The sequence below is a fragment of the Anolis sagrei genome, chromosome 1 (genome assembly GCF_037176765.1).
Source record: "Anolis sagrei isolate rAnoSag1 chromosome 1, rAnoSag1.mat, whole genome shotgun sequence".
Taxonomy (NCBI): Eukaryota; Metazoa; Chordata; class Lepidosauria; order Squamata; family Dactyloidae; genus Anolis; species Anolis sagrei.
This window is the reverse complement of record NC_090021.1, coordinates 331,118,319-331,138,464: the sequence shown is the minus strand read 5'-3', so window position 1 is coordinate 331,138,464 and position 20,146 is coordinate 331,118,319. Positions and strand designations below refer to the sequence as shown.

At 39.8% G+C, this 20,146-nt stretch overlaps 1 protein-coding gene across 5 annotated transcripts in view; it reads right to left on the bottom strand.

The window, feature by feature from the left end:
• Positions 1 to 8,095: 8,095 nt before the first annotated feature.
• The window catches only part of PPP2R5E (protein phosphatase 2 regulatory subunit B'epsilon), a 94,188-nt gene continuing 82,137 nt past the window's right edge, over positions 8,096 to 20,146 (bottom strand). For 4 of the 5 annotated variants that reach the window (XM_060754230.2, XM_060754239.2, XM_060754250.2 and 1 more), the window contains exons 11-15: positions 18,330 to 18,449; positions 15,782 to 15,909; positions 13,276 to 13,377; positions 12,442 to 12,585; positions 8,096 to 10,429 (exon numbers count right to left, since the gene is read on the bottom strand). In XM_060754230.2, coding sequence (XP_060610213.1) covers positions 10,330 to 10,429; positions 12,442 to 12,585; positions 13,276 to 13,377; positions 15,782 to 15,909; positions 18,330 to 18,449 — 594 coding nt within the window. In that variant the 3' untranslated portion in view covers positions 8,096 to 10,329. The remainder of the gene's footprint in view (positions 10,430 to 12,441; positions 12,586 to 13,275; positions 13,378 to 15,781; positions 15,910 to 18,329; positions 18,450 to 20,146) is intronic. The other variant, XM_060754268.2, reaches the window with a different exon arrangement.

Genomic DNA, 20,146 nt, shown 5'->3' with positions numbered 1-20,146 from the left:
TTGAGCAAATCTCAGCATGTTTACAAAAGTTTCCTTCTGACCCATCAGCAGATGGCTCACATGAGCTGTTTTTTCAGGAATCATATGCAATAAATTCCATCACAGGATTCCTAGAGGGAAGAAACTAAGCTTCTGGTGCCCCCACCTGGCTTAACAATGAAATGCATTATTGTGTTTAAGCTACAAAAATGTTACAGGAAGCACAAACCTAATCTATAGAGTTGGGGGAAACTGTGGTATCCTAATTCCTCCCTCTATTCCAAATACTACCACTGTGGTCTCTTTGGGAGAGAAAAGCATTCAGGCACAGCTCCATCAGGACTTCATCCCAGGAGCTAGTGAAAGGCCCCGCTTCCATGTTTTGGTTGCTCAGGTTTGATTGCAAAGGTAGGCTGTGGTCCTACACTACCATACTTAAGAGGTATTTAACAGGACTTCCTTGACACTCAAGGCTGATCTAATTCTGCAGCAGGGCAAGGAAAAAATACAGAATGGTTATATTATTATACTATTAACTCGATGATGATTTATGGCAAGACTATGAATGAGAGACCGTCAAGATCACCAATTACCCTATTCAGGTTTTGCAAATTCTGAGCCATAGCTTTATTTGGCTGACTCAATTCACCTGTAGTATATTCTTTGCACTTTCCTACTGCTTTACCAAGCATTACCATCTTTTCCAATGTGTCATGTTGTCTCATAGACTACCCAGTTTATTCATTTTCATTCCTAATGAAAGTTCAGGATTGATTTGTTCTAAAACGTATTTGTTTGCCTTTTTATCCATTTTTGGTATCTCTATAAGCTGCGGTGGATAATTTCCTGGTGGCATGGATTGTACTGTTCCTGCTCAAACATAGACTTCCCACCACCACTATTGATACACAACTTTGTTAACCACTTTGAGTCGCCCAAGGGCTGAGAAAAGCGGTATATAAATGAAGTAAATAAAAGAATAAATAAATACATTATTTTACTCTATCTATTATTATATTTCCATTATTTTACTCTATTATTTTTATTACTTTTATATTACTCTGTTTATTATTATATCTATATTTATTACTTTATTATTATTATTATTACATTTATTATTTTATTATTTTTATTATTATTGGAAGGATATGCAAACACATTTGCATTAGAGAAGTTTAAAAGAATGGTTTAATCAGAGTTGGACAGTCTTATCTTAAATTACAGTTTTATGTAAATATTCAAAAACATTTAACTTACGGATGCCTCAATTAATGTAATTTTATTGGAACTTTTTAAAAAAATTACCAGTAGCTGCTGCATTTCCTGCCCTCGGCGTATACTCGAGTCAATACATTTTCATAGAATCATAGAATCTAAGAGTTGGAAGAGACCTCATGGGCCATCCAGTCCAACCCCCTGCCAAGAAGCAGGAACATCGCATTCAAATAACCCCCGACAGATGGCCATCCAGCCTCTGTTTAAAAGCTTCCAAAGAAGGAGCCTCCACCACACTCTGGGGCAGAGAGTTCCACTGCTGAACGGCTCTCACAGTCAGGAAGTTCTTCCTCATGTTCAGATGGAATCTCCTTTCTTGTAGTTTGAAGCCATTGTTCCATTGCGTCCTAGTCTCCAAGGAAGCAGAAAACAAGCTTGCTCCCTCCTCCCTGTGGCTTCCTCTCACATATTTATACATGGCTATCATCATATCCCCTCTCAGCCTTCTCTTCTTCAGGCTAATTCAGCTACAACCTACAATTTTCCTAGTTTTTTGTGGTAAAATTAGGTGCCTCAGCTTATATTTGGGGCGGCTTATACACAAGTATATACAGTATCTAGGCATTCGTAAGTCTTAAAGCGCAATTTTATAGTCAACTTCCAGCAGCTGACCGTAGATCAAGAGTGGAGAATCTAGAGCAGTGGTTCTCAACCTGTGGGTCCCCAGATCTTTTGGCCTCCAACTCCCAGAAATCCTAACAGCTGGTAAACTGGCTGGAAGTTCTGGGAGTTGTAGGCCAAAACACCTGGAGACCCACAGGTTGAGAACCACTGATCTAGAGATTCCTAGAGAAGTGTTCTCTTAGGTAAAAAAAATGACTGGGTTTGTAGTCACATTTCGTAAACTTTCACAGGGGTTCTGCACCCCTAACTCCAGTGAACGTAGAGAGTTTACAGTATTATTAAAGTGCGTCCTTTCCATTATTTTATAATAGTAAGGGAGCCTGAGGCTGCAATATACAACTTCAGGGTTCAGGCATTCATAAAGTTACAGCATTTTCTGTTGGTTCAGCATCCTCAGACATTCCAGAAGGTTTGGAAGAAAAATATAGAAAGTGGGGCATTTCCACTTTAATAACCACAAGGTTTGCAAACCTCTTTGACAGCACTTCGGTCTGGATTATAAAAGAGCCCTATTGTTTTGAAAAGAGTATTAAAAACCAATGAGAAAACAGGTAGCTGGTGTGAATCAACTGTCTGAAAGTGGATGGTACTGGACTCACATGTTTTTTCCCCCCAAGAATAACTTTCTTCAAAACAATACAGAAGCCATTCAGGACAATTTTATACCTCCCCGCTACTTTCAGATACTAATTCAGCTACAACCTACAATGTTGCAAAGTTCTGGGCAGCAGCATACAAAATCCGTCAGGGGATGACTAGTCCCAAAAGTTAACTGTGTGTCCAGTAATCTTTTTCCCTGAATCTACAATTTGGTGATGGATCTGGGCATTGTATGTTTTTACCGTTTTCCCTTCTGCTCCCTCACCCATATTGTGCTTCAGTAGTTATGTTTATATTTTTAATGTACCAAACATACCAAGTTTGTATGAAAATGTGACTTCTATTTCCTGTGCTGGTCAATGACCGAAATAAATGATTTGATTTTATACAGAAGCCTTCGACAAGACACCTCCACATATGTATTGTCGAAGACTTTCATGGCTGGAATCACTAGGTTCTTGTGGGTTTTTTCGGACTATAGGGCCATGTTCTAGAGGCATTTCTCCTGATGTTTCGTCTGCATCTATGGCAAGCATCCTCAGAGGTAGTGAGGTCCTCACTACCTCTGAGGATGCTTGCCATAGATGCAGGCAAAACGCCAGGAGAAATGCCTCTAGAACATGGCCCTATAGCCCGAAAAAACCCACAAGAACCACCTCCACATATTTTGGACTGGATGTTGCACCAACCCCAGTGGCCAACAGTCAAGATAATTAGGGTAATTAATGGGGCCTGAAGCCCAAAATACCCAAATGAGCTCAGAGCAAAGTGTGGAAGAATGGGCTATTCTTATTGCAGTATGGCTGTGGTATAAGGAATGGGCTACAGCCATAAAAGTTGTCTTTCTAAGTCATTGGCAAGTGGTACTAGGAGCTCCAGTCCAGTATCCTCTGGAAGGGAGCACTTGCCCACTTATGAATTAGAGCAATTTCCCAAACACGAAGGAAAAGAGAGGGAAAAATCAGTACTAAGCACCATTTTGTCCCTGTGGAAAATGGATAACCCCTTCAGATGTGATCTCAATCAAGCACAGTTCCATCATGCCTAAGTTCAGAAACAAACAAAAGCTCTCTCCCTATTGCTACAACCCTTGTCTCAAAGGGAGAGAAGCAGCAACAGACACAGCTCCATTCTGTCTAGGACTGGGCTGTGGCGCAGTTGGCTAGGACTCAACTACAGTAAATTGCCACTGACCGAAAGGTCATGAGTTCGAAGCCAGCCCGGGTCGGAGTAAGCTCCCGACCATTTGTCTAGCTTGCGGTCAACCTTTGCATCCCGAAAGACAGTTGTATCTGTCAAGTAGAAAATTTCGGTACCGTTTATGCAGGGAGGCTAATTTAACTAATTTATGATGCTATAAAAAATATCCAGCAACGGGTGAAATAATGAGGAAGTATTCCATTAAGGACTCGGGGTCACAAGTGGACAGTGCAGCAACAGCTACCCCGGTAACCTCATGAAGCTGGAATATTAAATTGCCTATGTGTTTGTCTGTGTATGTTGTGTATCTATGGCATTGAATGTTTGTCATGTTTGTTGTTCATTCGTTCAGTCGTCTCCGACTCTTCATGACCTCATGGACAAGCCCACGCCAGAACTCCCTGTCGGCCGTTACCACCCCCAGCTCCCTCAAGGTCAGTCCAGTCACTTTAAGGATGCCATCCATCCATCTTGCCCTTGGTCGGCCCCCTCTTCCTTTTGCCTTCCACTTTCCCCAGCATAATTGTCTTCTCTAGGCTTTCCTGTCTCCTGACATGTTTGTCATGTATATGTGCATTATAATCTGCCCTGAGTCCCCTGCAGGGTAAGAAGGGTGGAATATAAATACTGAAAATAAATAGGTACAGAAACAGGTGAAAGGTACTTTCTCCATTCCAACTGTGACTGCCCTGGCATCTGAGGGAGAGACAAGAAGAGGCAGGCACAGCTTTCTTATGCCTGGACCCAGACGTAGAAAAAAGGTTCTCCTTGGATCCAACTATTGACCTGACTTCAGAAGGAAAGAAGAGGCAGACATTGCTCTATTATTACCTAGTCCCAAAAGCAGGTGAAAGGTTCTCCATTCCTCCATCCCAACTGCTACTGCCCTTGTCTTGGAGGGAGAGAGGAGGCAGGCACAGTTCCATGATGCTTGAGCCCAGAAGCAGATGAAAGACCTTTCACAGAATTCGAAGGAATCAACCCCATTCTGCCATGCAGGGAATACACAATCAAATGACCATCCAGATTATGTTTAAAAGCTTCAGAGAAAAAAACTCCACCATACTCTCAGGGACTTTATTCCAGTGCTGACTGTCCCATATCCTCAGAAAGTTTATCCCAACTGCCACTACTGTGGCATCTAAGGAAAAAGAAGAAAGGGTTAGAATCTACTCACCCCGCTGCCCACCGCCCTCTTTTTACTTTTTGTGTCATATCTTAATTAGATTGTAAGCCTGAGAGAAGGGAACTGTTTTATTGTTGTTTTGTACTTGGAAAGTGCTACATATTTATTTATTTATTTGGGGCACTTCTACCCCGCCCTTCTCAACCCCCTAGGGGGGACTCAGGGCGGCTTACAACCGGCACAATTCGATGCCAACAATTCATCAGATAAAATACATGACAGCAATAACCACAATAATTAAAACATTCAATTAATACAATAACAACTAAAAAGCCAATCTAGTGGCCAACGTTCACCGAGTTGTAAAATCCGTAAGTCCATTCAGCATTACCATAGTCCATTCCAAATTCTGGTCGTCATTACCTTGTCAGTCTGCCAGATTACCCAAAAGCCTGGTCCCATATCCATGTTTTCAGCTTCCTTCTCTAATTCCCCGGGGAGTGAATTCCACAGGCGAGGGGCCACCACTGAGAAGGCCCTGTCCCTCATCCCCACCAACCTCACTTGTGATAGAGGCGGGGCCGAGAGCAGGGCCTCCCCAGAAGATCTTCAACTCTGAGGTGGGACATAGGAGATACGTTCGGACAGGTACACTGGGCCGGAGCCGTATAAGGTTTTATAAGTAAAAACCAGCACTTTGAATTGTGCTCGGAATTGGATTGGCAGCCAGTAGAGCTGACATAACAGAGGGGTGGTATGTTCCCTGTATGACGCTCCAGTGATTAATCTAGCTGCTGCCCGTTGGACTAACTGAAGTTTCCGAACAGTTGTCAAAGGCAATCCCACGTAGTGCATTGCAGTAATCTATTTGGGATGTAACAAGAGCGTGGACCACTGTGGCCAGATCAGACTTCCCAAGGTACGGGCGCAAGGTACATACAATGATGACGCTATATAAATAAATGATAATATTTTGGAGTGGTGTCCTGAGGGGAAAAAACATTACTGGATAACTGGACAGCACTGGATATGGGTTGCAATATATTCAAAATCCTGTTTCTCACAGCAGCTAACTTGTTAACCTCTTGAGAAGCTCATGAAGACAACAAATTCTCCCGCTGCCACTTCCCATTCATGGATGCTGCTGCTCAGGGTCCAGACTAAACCGATAATTCTCAACCTGTGGGCCCCAGGTGTTTTGGCATACAACTCCAAGAAATCCCAGCCAGTTTACCAGCTGTTAGGATTTCTGGGAGTTGAAGGCCAAAACATCTGGGGATCCACAGGTTGAGAACCACTGTTCTAGAGTGTGTCTTTTCATGATGTATGTTTTAACTTGGTTTTAATTTTTTACTGCTTAACCTCTAGATCTTGTGGATTTTAACAATGTCTTTTTATTATTATGGTCTGTTTTTAGTCTCAATTATATAAATAAATATAGTGGAAGTAGAGTAGTAATAATAGTAGTAGTAATCAAATATTTCAGTCACTAATATATACCAATTTTGTACAGATTTGTATTAATTTATGCTTTTCCCCACTGATATAGGATGCAACTACACTATAGGATCAATGGAGTGTGGTATTACTTCAAATGCTATGGAATCCTGGGAGTTGTGATTTAATGCTACATTAAAGTCCTTGAGAACCACTGGACTAAACCATTCTACTTCAGATGGTCTCAAGTCTCCGATCATCGAGTCTCAACTAACACTGGAAGATGTTCAGTGTTACAATGTGAAAGGATTGGGAAACCATAACTTTCTGAATGATAAGTTAACAAGGACTTTGGTACTTTCCTCCACCTTTGCAAGAGGCTAGCCAAGAGGAATGTAGTGCCTTGCTGTATATGCTTCTTTCTGAGAGGTCTTTTTCCTTTTTGTCTTCATCAAGAAGCCAATTAAAGTGACACTGAGGAAAATGATAGGTGGAGAGGTTTGAGAAACTGGAGCCACTGGTGCTTTACTTGACTTGTGTCTTAGAAAAAAAAACACAAGGGAAATGCTGATTTTTCACACATCATTTATACACCTTTTCAGTTGCAGGTCTGAATGAGAAGAAATCTGAAATGTGTTTCCTAGGGCTACTGCCAGCATTGAGAAGTCACTGAATATAAGACAAACTTAACACTTTACTGTCCTACCTGAGAATGCATAGATTTTAAGTACAGTGTTTCCTCACTACTTCACGGTTCACTTTTCACGGACTCGTTGTTTCGCAGTTTTTAAAAAAGAATTTAAAATACAGTACTGTATACAAGTAGCAATGGAACACTGGAGGAGGAAGGAAGGACAGACACATGGATGGATGGATCCTTGCAGATCTGGGAGACCTCGCAAGACCAGGCCAGCAGTGGCAGCAGAAGTGTAGGTTCAGGCTCCTCGCCCTCACTTGGCCCTTCAGAAGGGATGGGGCTTGCTTGCTCTCTCTCACCCACACCCACAAAAAAAAACAAACACCCCATTCCGTGCACCCACCGTGCTGTCATCATGATTGTGATGTCAACGGAGACAGCGGCCAATCCCAGCTCGAGATCAGCGCCAGCTGGGAAGAAGTCTCTCTCTCTCTTCTCGGCTCTCTTTTTGCCTCCCACCCTCAACTCTTGGGGTGGGGGCAGCCCCGTGGAAGGAACAGCGGGCACATGCTCCAATGGAGAGATTGATTGATTGATTGATTGAGAGAGAGAGAGAGAGAGAGAGAGAGAGGCCATCTTCCAGAGGGAGGGCAGACGAGGTAAAAGAACAGCAGCAAAAGCAGCACCCGACTCTTCTTACCCGCCGAAGGGAGCTCCTGGAGGTAAGAAGAGCTGCCCAAGGAAGGTGGACCGTGAGAGAGAGGGAGAGAGGAGAGTGGGTGGAGCTGAGGCAGTACATATGCAGTATAGTGTCCCTACTTCGCGGTTTTTCACTTATCACGGGTAGTCCTGGAACGTAACACCTGTGATAAGTGAGGGAACACTGTATTTCCAATTTTTTATGTCAGATTTCAGAGAACACAATAGAGAAGAAACAGTTAACAGCCTAACAAAGCCCTCAACATCAGCTGATATGCACCAGAATGACAGGGTGCAGGAGATATCTGTTTCTTGCCCTCGCTGTTAATTTCCTACATCAAATAAAGAATACACATTTCTTTTGGCTTTAATGGGTTGTTTGAGGGGGAATAAGGTAGCTTAAAATGTTCTAGCCAGTCATGCAGAAAAGCAACACAGCTTGTTTCAAGCAGAGATTACCTCCAAAATCTGCAGGAGAAAAAAAAATAGACTGGTCAAAATCAAGAAGGCCTAAGGGATGTGATTTGTTATAAATTTATTTCATCTTCAGTATTTCAGCTTGCACCTTTGCTCCAGCACTTTTTAAAATAGAACGTTTCACTTGCGGCAGCATCTGCCAAGTTTACATTGAGTCCCAGTCAATGTTCTTAAAAGAAGCTTACCTTAATCCCATTAAACCATGTTGTGTTTGGTTTTGCATATGACAAGTTTTACTTCTGATTTCTCTCCCCACCCAACCTCCCACCCTACCCACAAATTAACAGTGTCAAGTTTTAGGTTTTTTTTCTTTTTGTTTTTTTACAAAGCTGTTGAGAGTTTACAACATCCATATGCAAAGACTCATATGTACAAACTGTGACCTGATAATCCCGAAACAGTAGTCAGACAGGAAGGGGATTATTATTATTATTATTATTATTATTATTTCCACACTCTCTTCCCACACCCTCTCATTTGGCCTGAAAACAAGAAACCTTCAAATTCTACCAAATATTTAAATGGCAGGAAGAAAAATATACAAGCTTGTATTTATACCGCACTTCTATCAATGGCAACAGGTTGTAAATTCATGTTTGCAACTATCACAAAAGACTCATGAACACCAACTCAGCTTTATACTGTAAATACTGCTGGATCAATGGTTTAGGATTACCAATCATTGTTGTCATATGTTGTCTATAACAATTCAAATGCATCCTGGAGAAAAATCCTGAAAAACACATACCTTACGGTATATAATAATGCACCTGCATTAGCTAAATATATACTGTACACAAGTCTTATCAGCATTTTATCTACCAAAGATGTGAGATTCCACTCTTAAATACAAAGCAATAGCCAGTAATGTATACTTATAATACAGCCCTCTTTTTTTCTTTTTTTGCTTTGTTTTAAACCTTAAACAATTTGGTCACAATGCACCTTTGATATAAAATCATTTTAAATTTTATTATTAATACTCAGGACATTAGGATTGCCGGAATCGGAATATCGTATTCTTTTTCAGTAGCATTTTGAGAACCACTCTTGGTAACAAATACAGTAATTGGGAATGAGCGTCCAAGTTCAGAAAGCTGAAGTATGTTATCCAGAATCCATTCCAGCTCAAACAAACAAAAAAGACGTTGCTGTGATGAGAAATGGTATTATAGATTGAAGCACACCACAGAACCTCTCTTCTCTGTCGTCAACATCTTTTCTTTTGATTTCTTATGGCTGGAATGTCTAATAAATACAAATTTAGAAAGATAAGGCAACAACTTCAAACAATCCAAACTGTTTGTTTAGCTCCTTCCCATCCACCCCACACAAGATCCAAGATGACCACATGAGACCGATTTCATACTTTATATAAAAAAAATCAAGTGGCCAAGGGGGAAGCTATAGTGATAAAATAACTTAGCCTGTATAACTAACACAAAGTCTGGTGTACAATTAATACTGGTCGGATACCAAAGTCTGTGTCGTTGCTACCGCACGCTTTAGCAAGGACTGGTGAAATGAGCTTGGATTCACAATCGATTCACTAACAAATCCAGAACACACTTCCCAATTCTGTTGATAATCACCTTATATTTACTCATAATGTTCACTCTGAAGGAACACCAAAGCAAGTCTGGTACTTAAAAAGCTGCTTATACCAGAACAAACTCTTTAGCAGTAAGGACCTCTGTTTTTTTGTTTTTGTTTCGTTCTCACGGCCCTGATCTGTATAAACATTCAACTCATGAAGATGTGCAAAAAAGGAAGGGAGGGGGAAACCAAAGTCAAATTACATCATAGTTATCCAGAGGAGAAAGATGTTACACAAACTCATAAGGAAATGACAATCTTTTTTTCTCTCTTTTACTATAAATACATTTAACAGTTGAGCAGAAAGACAAGCTAAATTTAAGATTGTTCACATTTGAAGTTGTATCACTCTCTGCTAATGATAAATAAGGAACAGGTCCTGACAATGGACATAGCAATTTTCATCAACAGATCTTTTGAAGACTGGTTTTAAAGAAGGGTTAAAACAATGATTATTTTTGCAAAGTTCTGAGAAGTCCATCCGTTGTCCAAACTTTGGATTGAAGTCCTTATTTGTTTTTCCTTTACTTAGAGACAGATATATACAGTGCTGTTGTATTAATGAAACAAATGTGAAATCTACTGTAAAGTTGCACAATACAGAAAACTGTTGCTCCATCTTCTACTACATACATGTGTGACTCCACAGGTTAATTTAATGCTGCTTTGTTTCTTTTTGTTAAGTTGGGATTATTCCATCACGTCTAAGACCTCGCTTTAATTCCAAATCCTCCAGTTTCTTCCATAGTTCTTCACGCTCCTTCTCCTTCTTCTTCTCACTAGCAAATTAAAAAATGAGAATTAGTAACAAAAGAAAGGATTGTAAGAGTCTAGTCTCACCTTGTGGCTTACAAAAGGGTTGCTACAAAAACAAAGCAGAAAACTATTAGAAGTAAAAGGTTCACTGAAGAGACTGAGGTTTCCCTTTTCCTTAACGCATTATTTTTTAAAAAATACCCAAAACCAACATCTGTATGGCACCATGCATGCAAGGTGCTGCCTTGTAGCATCCAGTTCAACCAAGCTGAGTGGGAAGTCAAAGTCATATCTGCCTACTCAATTTCCTGCTTAACCTTGTTCTCCATTTAATGATTTTGAAAAACATCCAGTTTATTGAAGCCTGTCTTCTACAATACAGGTGTAAATCTATAGCATGAACTTAATTACAAGAAACATATAGTATTGCACACTGTACTTGAGGAAAAAAGTATATATAACCCATTTGGCCCTCTATATAATGCAGCTTCATTAACCACCTGAAACTACCACAATTATTTTCTCCCCAGTGAGTTCTTACTAATTTAATCACCTTTCAAAATAAACTTATTCTGGCAGGTGAAAGTTCAGTATTACAATATTATTATGTAAACTGTTGTTTTAACTCCTCTCTTTTCATTACTATGCCTTAAAATAATATATCAATAGGGCCCGTTGGCGCAGCGGGCTAAACCAGTGAGCTGCTGAACTTGCTGACCAAAATGTTGGTGGTTCGAATCCAGGGAGTGGGTTTAGCTCCCGCTTTGAGCCCCAGCTTCTGCCAACCTAGTAGTTCAAAAACATGCAAATGTGAGTAGATCAATAGATACTGCTTCTGAGGGAAGGTAACAGTGCTCCATGCAGCCATGCTGGCCACATGACCTTGGAGGTGTCTATGGACAACGCTGGCTCTTCGGCTTAGAAATGGAGATGAGCACCAACCCCAGAGACGGACACAACTGGACTTAATATCAGGGGAAACCTTTACCTTTAGTATCAATAGATATTTACCTTAACATGAAATTGTATTCAGAAAAGAAGCAAGATTTCAGCTCCCTAAAGGAATTTTTACTTAACATCTGCAATTATCTGGTTTGCATACTAATAGGCACCTAACTTTCCATTTAGGGCAGGAATGGGAATTGTGCCGCACTCCCAGCATTTCCCATCACTGACTATGCTGCCTAAGGCCCTTGGCAGCTGCAGTACAATAAATCTAGAGAGCTACGCAATTCCCATCCCTAATCAAGGAATTAATTTTTAGTTAAAGCACAGCCCATTTACCTTTTCCTGTAATGAAAAATGATTCAGCAGGCTATAATGAGTCAATAGTCATGCATACCAAAGTTAGCTGAGAATTATGACATTCGGTATTTAAATAGTACAATCCTGGGCTACGTCCTACAACCACATATTACAGAGAATGACCTAAATAAGGCTTACTGGTTAGATAAGTGTGCTTTCTATTTAATTCTTTCTGTTTCTCTAAGAATCACTGCCAGGGTCAAAAGAACAACATACTTTGGGCCTGTATTCCTTAAAACTATTTGAAACTGAGAAGACCTTCTCTTCTAAATTGTGTTGCATATCAAAAACTCATTAATCACACTAAGGATTGCAGTTTTCAAATATATGACTTTAGGTGTACTTGCCTCCAGACCTCATGACTTAAAAAAAGTGATCATGTGAGCTTACAAAAAAACCAAGATGTTCAAATGCCAGAAACACAATTGATCCATCAGTCTTTTAGTGGAACTTGCAAAATATAATTATTCATGCTAATTAAGACTGTGTGAAATCCTATGCAAACTACCTACCTTCAGTTTACACAAAATATAAATAAACAGGCATAATGCAGACTGAGTCTATGCGCACCAGGCATAAAATGTATAAAAAACATGGGCATTTGGTCCCCATCAGTTACATTTCTTGAAAACGAAACAGAAAAAACGTTCAAGCAATGAGCTGAGAGATCCTGGTGACAGAACTGAACAACATTCCTGCCTCCAAAATTGGTGTGAGAGGCTATACTAACCTAACAAGGCTTGATGACATACAGTACCCTTCGCTTTGCTTGTGGGAACCCCGAGTCTCACAAAAGGCACGACTTTCACCAAGTCGCAAACTGCCCAGAGTTCCCGAAGTTTCCTCATTAGTTTCACCTGCTGCTTTGGATAAGCTGAAATTTCAGACAAAAGATGATGCACTATAATTGGAGAAGGATGATTAAGGAAAAGACAAGAGAAACATTTTAACTGGGGTGCAACTAATGACTGTATGAATGGCACTTCTTCTAGATCCTTCAATGTCAAAGCCTTGGATGTATCAAGATATTTGAAGAAGAAGAAAAGCTATAAAGACTGAAGGGTGTCACTTTGCTTAGAGATTTGGAGAAAAGCTAGGCATGAGTCATGAGGGTTACTGTCAAACACAAAGTTGACTTGCAAAGAGGTTGTCTGGATTCCAGATACTATCTTCAAGCAAAGTGATGGCTAATTCTTGGGCACTGTGTTGTTTATTTATTAATTTTTGAAATTGTATCATTTGCTACCGAATCTCTTGATACATTTAAGTCTTTAAAAACATAGAGCCAAAAGAAGTTCTGTGAGGAATGCAAATTTCACAAGCTACGCAATGGGTACTGTATCTCATAAAGGGGGGAAAAAACAACCATCTATACGTCTTGCAAGGGCAAGGCTAATGAGCATGCAGGGGGGAAAAATGAGGCATTGCAATCAATTGTGTGTGGGAAATTATGCAATTACTGCAAACTGTAAAAAGAACAACAAAAAAGAACAAAAAAAAGAACTGGAAACTAAAACAGCAGGCTTTATGCACAGCTGACAAATAGAAAGCTTTAAAAAGTTACCGCTGGCGATCTGACTTGTAAGTGGCTGTCAGCTCATCAAACATGGCGCTGTTCATTTCCATAAATGCCTTCAACACGTTGTATACTAAAGCAACAATAGCCCTGCAAAACATGAAAGAAAAGTCAGAGACCACTAATGTACAGTTCAAACAGGACCAAAAACACTTTGCCAAATTCTTGCGACAGCCAAATTCTTTTTATTTTACTCCAGAGAGAAAGGAAAAATTAACTTAGAGGTCTGGTCCTCCAAATTGAATTGTAAACCCCAGCCAACACACCTAATGCTGAGATATCCTGGGAGCTGCAATTGATAATATCTTGGAGGGCTATATTATTTCTCCGATCTAGGTGAACATTTTGCTGTGTATAATATGTTACTGAAGTTCCTACTGCTATGTTCTACTTATGCTTCTTCATCCTCACAATACCAGGCATGCTCAAGAGAGTAGGACAGCAAAACGGATACACAAACAACGGTTACTACGAATCCTCTGAGGTGTGGGCCTTCTTCAAATCTAGCTAGTCTCTGTGGTCTCTGACTCCTGAGCAAAGGCATTTTGTGTAAACTTGCAAGCAAAACCAGCCAAATGCAGAGTGTGGCACCCTTTCAAATTCAACAACATCAAAACAAAGCAAAACAAAAGAAACTGTGGTAAGTTAAATTCCAAAAACATTGTAGGACAGTGGTTCTCAGCCTGTGGGTCCCCAGATGTTTTGGCCTTCAACTCCCAGAAATCCAACAGCTGGTAAACTGGCTGGGATTTCTGGGAGTTGTAGGCCAAAACACCAGGGGACCCACAGGTTGAGAACCACTGCTGTAGGAGATGAGAAAGATGTGTTCAAATAGGCATTGCTTTTTGGCAACACTCTTAAAAAAGAAAATAGGAACATATTGGCATTGTTTCAGTTTATTCAAAGGAAACACAGCCCCTACCTGTTTAGGGTTCACATACCATAGTAGCCTATACAGTATATGCATGAAACCCTTTTGGCCCACCCTGTACATAGATGCAAAAACAAATATTCCAAAATCTGGAAAAAAATTCCAAACACTGCTGCTCCCAAGAATTTCAGACAAAGGTCACTCAACCTGTATTACAAATGAGGAGTGCAAACATGTGACTCCTCTGCATAACCTATCATTTGTATAATCTACACACAGAAATTACACAGTAAACCATTCTTTTCTCATTCTCGACCTATATAATTCTTTGGAAAAGGTTTCAGGCATACTGGATCTTCCTTGTTTTACTTTAATTCCAGGATCCACCAACATCAGCTGAGAGCAAAAGGCAAACACTCCAAATGAGAAGACAGGATGTCTGTGAGACTATTGTGAGCCCAGAAATGTCTGGACTACTAGAAATGTACTGAGTTCACAGGGTTCTCACACTGAAGTTCATTCCTGATTACATGTCATTTAAAAAAGTAAAACAAGTATACCTCAACTAACCATGCTGTCATGTATTTATGAGAAAATTTGGAAGCTGAGGCAGAAATAACATGTAAAGTATAGGGCAGTTAAATTGTTTCAGCAAATGTTCTATTCAAAATTAACAATATGAAATTAAAAAACTTGATCAGGGAAGTGTTACATAAGTAAACAAAAAGATATTTTGAAAGTTTCTTCCAAAAGCCATCCAAGGATTGCACTATTTTTTCATAAGCCTGTACTCTTCTTATGACTTCCCATCTATTGGGTTTTTAAACATGAGAGTGTCTTTTTTTTTTACTCTGCCTTGCTCTCTGCTTTGGTGTTACTGTTTATCTTTCCTATTGTAGGCAGGCATACACATCAGCTAGAAGTGTGTTCTTTGCCAGCTCAAAACCTCTTCTAATACACTACACCCACAAATGTATCAGTCATTTCCTTGATTCAGATTGTAAATGTGGATTTTCTGAAGCAGAGCCAAAAGCATGACATATACTAATTCTAAGATAGAATTAGTACATTTATAACAGAAAATTCAACTATACCAATACTTCAATCAATAGTTTGAGAGTTCTTTTGATAAAACTATCAGGTCCCCTGTGTCTTCCAACACTCTTAAGTTCCTAATTGTGTACATAAACTAATGAAGAGACATGAACATACATTCTAACCACATTTTCTCATCACTCTCACATTGTTTTGTCTTTGGTTTCTTGCCTTCTAGATATCTCAGGGAGACATGTATGCAATTATTTTGTCATACTGTACTGCACATTATTAACAGAAAGTACTGTGTACTGAAATGCAAAACAATTTTCCCACTCATTGTACAGTATTCCAGAAACATATTCCATGCTCACAATGAGGTAAAAGTCCCTGTTTCTGATTGTGTAATTCCAAAGTTAATTACATAATTCTATACTGGATTTAATTGTGCTCTAAAAACTGCAGGAGAATTTACGTTGCATTGTGTAGAATATAGTTTCTTTTTAAAGCAGAAACTTAAGACTTCTGGCAGGCTGAAGGATAAGCAACAACCCACAGCCACCCCACATGCTAAAAATCCCCACTTACGGATTCCAGTGTTCTTTAGAAATCCTGTATAGACTGGAAAACATGATGGGAAGTATTACATTCGAATTCTCTTCTATCAAACTCATGATGTATTCATTATTCCAATAGTATAATGCTCTTTCAGCCACCTTGGAGGAAGGGAGACATCACAATTTGTTATTTCCAAAATGGAGTAAGGGGAAAAAGTGTGGTAAGGCAAAACATGTCCAGGTGACAGAAATTATTGTGTGGGTGCATGTAATCTTTTTATCAGCTCTAAATATTTCCTCTATGTTCACAATTGAACAAAGACCTATCTGAATGTGCCCCCCCTCATGGGGGGGGGGGATCATTGTTATGAAGTTCCAAGTTAAAGCACAGAAATCATCAAACATGCACCACATTTAGCACTGTGATGGTACACATTTCCAGGTGTTCATCATATAGTTATGCATAACATTTAATAGTTTAAAATACCTCAGATCAGTACTGCCTTTAAACAAGCACAAGCAAAGTTTATAGATTGCTAGATATACTGCAACTGAAATACTGATCTCTATTACACTGGAGGAAAACAATGAAAGCTGAGGAAAGCACTGCAAGGACATACAGTGAGTAAAGGGCACGTTGCTGGCATATGCCCTTTAACTGGAAACTCTTGTGTGTGGACTAGATGACCATTTGTGGTCTCTTTCAACTCTACGATTCTGTGATTTTTAACTTAACATCTGGGCCTGCAGCCCTAAAATCTAAACCAATATCTCTCTTCTGAAATATCCTATCTTTCACCCCAGTGTTTACGGGTGCACTGATATATTATTATTGGGTGTGTGTTACAATAATGATGAAGGAGTCAAAAACTTGTGGAAGAAGCAGGGCAACCTCCTTTTTTATGATTTGCATTTCAAACAAGAAAACAACACAATTAAGTAATCTTACTTGTGCTATGCAAGCTCTCTCTAACCTGAAGCCAGATGTTTTGGGCTGTAATTATTTATTTATTTATTTAAAATATTTATATTCCGTCCTTCTCACCCCGAAGGGGACTCAGGGTGGAGCACAGCATATACACGGCAAACATTCAATGCCCGACACAAATTCACATACAATACATAAACATTAAAAAACATTTATCAAAATATTAAAATATACCATTTAAAACCGCCCTAGTAATCCGCGCCAAATCTAATTGGCCTGGTCATCTTTCCTATTGCCACTTTATTGCCCTGTCCCAAAAGCTTGGCCCCACAGCCAAGTTTTTACCATCCTTCTAAAGGACATGAGGTAGGGGGCCAACCTGATCTCACCAGGAAGGGATTTCCAAAGTCGGGGAGCAATCACCGAGAAGGCCCTGTCTCTTGTCCCCACCAATCGCGCCTGTGGCAATGGCGGGATGGAGAGCAGGGCCTCCCCGGAGGATCTTAATCTCCGCAATGGTTCACAGGGGGAGATGCGTTCGGAAAGGTAATTTCTATCAGTATGGCCAATGGTGACTGATAATGCAGTCCAAAAAAAATTGGTAATGTGTCCCAGAGATATTAGGTAAGCCCCCACCCTGGAAATCTTCAAGAGGAGCCTGAAAACTTGGCTGTTCCAATGTGTTTTCAATGATTGAATGTATGATAATCCCTGACCAAACTGCATAAAATGCCCTCAAAGCACTTTATTTTCTGGTTTGTGCAATTAAATCCTACCTTATCCACCAGATCCCTTTCCTGATATTTTACGCTGCCCTATCTCCCAGTGTTTTAAAATTTTAATCTTTGAATTTGGCCCTGCCCACTGTGATCATTTTTAGTGTTTTAATGTTTTGATTTTATATTGTTGTGCTACTTATTTACATTGGTTTTGTATTTTATGTTATTTTATTTTCTGATTTTTGTTGTGTTTTGGTGTTGTATTGTGTTTATGGTATTGATGGGCGTGGCCTCAAGTAAGTCACCCTGAGTCCCCTTGGGGAGATGGTGGCAGAGTATAAGAAGATTATTATTATTATTATTATTATTATCTTTCAGAGGATACCTACAAAAACTTTCTAATTTTTGGAATACACTGTTTTTGGAATGTGTCATTTCATATTAAATTAGCTCAACTGGTGTTTCTATCAATGCAATAAAGTATGCTTCTAGCTAAAGACGGCAGTCACTAAGACCATTCTTAACTCTGTTATGCTTTAGTGCAGTGGTTCTCAACCTGTGGGTCCCCAGGTGTTTTGGCCTACAACTCTCAGAAATCCCAGCCAGTATACCAGCTGTTAGGATTTCTGGAGTTGAAGGCCAGAACATCAGGAAACCCACAGGTTCGGAACCACTGCATTAGTGGGAGATTTTGCATTGAGTGAGGACTTAAACTAGATGGCTCATGACCCCCCCCCCCCCCCCCCGCGCGCGCCCTTTCCAACTTTGATTTTGCGACTCCATGACTCTCTGTCATGGGTCTTCTGTAGGAAAAAAAGTAAAAGTGCATGTCCGCTTCACTGTAATATGAGATGAGTGTTTAAAAAAAGTGATGTTACAACTTTCTAACATAACACACAATTTTCCTTTGAATTTCTAGCTGTAATACTAACCTGAAAATGAGGACTAGAGACACACTTAGCTATTTGCTTAAATAAGGGTTCTTGAATTTTGACGAATTGTGAAGGTTCAATCACATCTAATATCTCTTCTAGCTCCCCAAGAAACATGACCTGAAGTGAGAAACAAAGGTTTTAATTCAGAAATCATCCATTTGTAATGTTCAGCATTATTCTGAAGAAAGTATAAATAAGCTTCAAGCATGCAATGCCTGAAGAACGTTCTTGGTAGTGCCAGACTTCGTCCCAAGAAATGCAGTTCAGTTAAACCCCCAGAAGAAATGATTTTCCCCTAGAGCAAGGTGCTCCCCAGTCAAATACTGTGGTCTAAGTTGACCAAAAGGTCGGCGGTTTGAATCTGGGAACGGGGTGAGCTCCCACTATTAGCCACAGCTTCTCCCAACCTAGCAGTTTGAAAACATGAAAATGTGAGTAGGTACCGCTTCTGTGGGAAGGTAACAATGCTCCACGCAGTCACGCCGCCACATGACCTTGGCAGCTTCTACGGACCTCCCCCAGAGTTGGACACAACTAGACATAATGTCAAGGGGAAGCCTTTTTAACAACCTCACAACCAGAAGTAACTTTTCAGTCACATAAAGTTCCCATTGAATGGCTGGGCCCAGGAGTGTTAATATAGCCCCCAGATTCCTGGAGCTTCCCCACCATTGAAACAGGAAAAAGACATAAGGAAAATGATCTTTTTCATGTACTAGCTGAGATCGTGTTCAACAACTGCACATTTAAGTAGCCCAGTAATACAAGTTCCTTTTGACATGCCAGTCAATGCTGTTCTGGGTCCCACAATTATAAGTAGCTATGTCCTACCAGGTTCTGACCACTCTTACACAATTATTACATACAGTCCGCCTGCATATAATGAGAGTTTGTATTGCAAATGTTCAGTTAAACACATAGAGCTGCCCCAGCCTACTTCTGTCATAAGCATACCATAGTATTGCACTGGAGAATCTAGAAAATTCCTAGAGAAGACATTTCTGTGATCGGATAGATGACGATGAATGATGGACAACGAATTCACTATGACGACTGACCATTGTTATTATGTGATTGCATTTTGCTATTATAACGTTTTAATTGAATATGTTATATGATGTTTTTAATGATTGTTTTGTGATTTTATTGTTGGAAACCGGCCCGAGTCCCCCAAATAAAAAATTCTAGATGGCCCAGCACAATCGTACAATATGCTTGAGCCAGAAGCTCAATATATTTTTTTGTTTCAGGTTACTAAAATAGTGTTCCAGATTATAAGTGAAAATTATGATACATAAAGATTGCTGAAATGGATTTCTTGTATAATATGTGAGCAGACTATATTCAAAATCAAGCATGAAAGTCAACAACTTTTACTGGTACCGAAACATCAACACTTCACTCTGCATACAAGTGTAAATTCTAGACTTCTAAATGCCACAAATTTCCAATACTCTAAAAACCTTACACTATTAAGGACAGAGTTGAGTAGGTAGATTTTTCCCAGATGGCATTAAGAAGATAACTATTATTTCACTCCTACAGCAAACGCAACATACAATAGTTATTGTTCAAACCCTTAAATAAGACTGCTGACAAACACTGTATAAGGCAAAGGACACGTGACATCTAAGTAGTCAATTATGCATGTCAAAATGGAATGCATGTACCATCATTTAGTAGGAGTGTTCACCTTTATACTTCCTCATGGAAAGTTAAGTTTTGAAATACAATGTGACATGCCATTTATTTATTGCATCTGAATTCCATCTGGAGAGTTCAATGTGGTTTATATGTTTGCCCTCCCTTTTTGT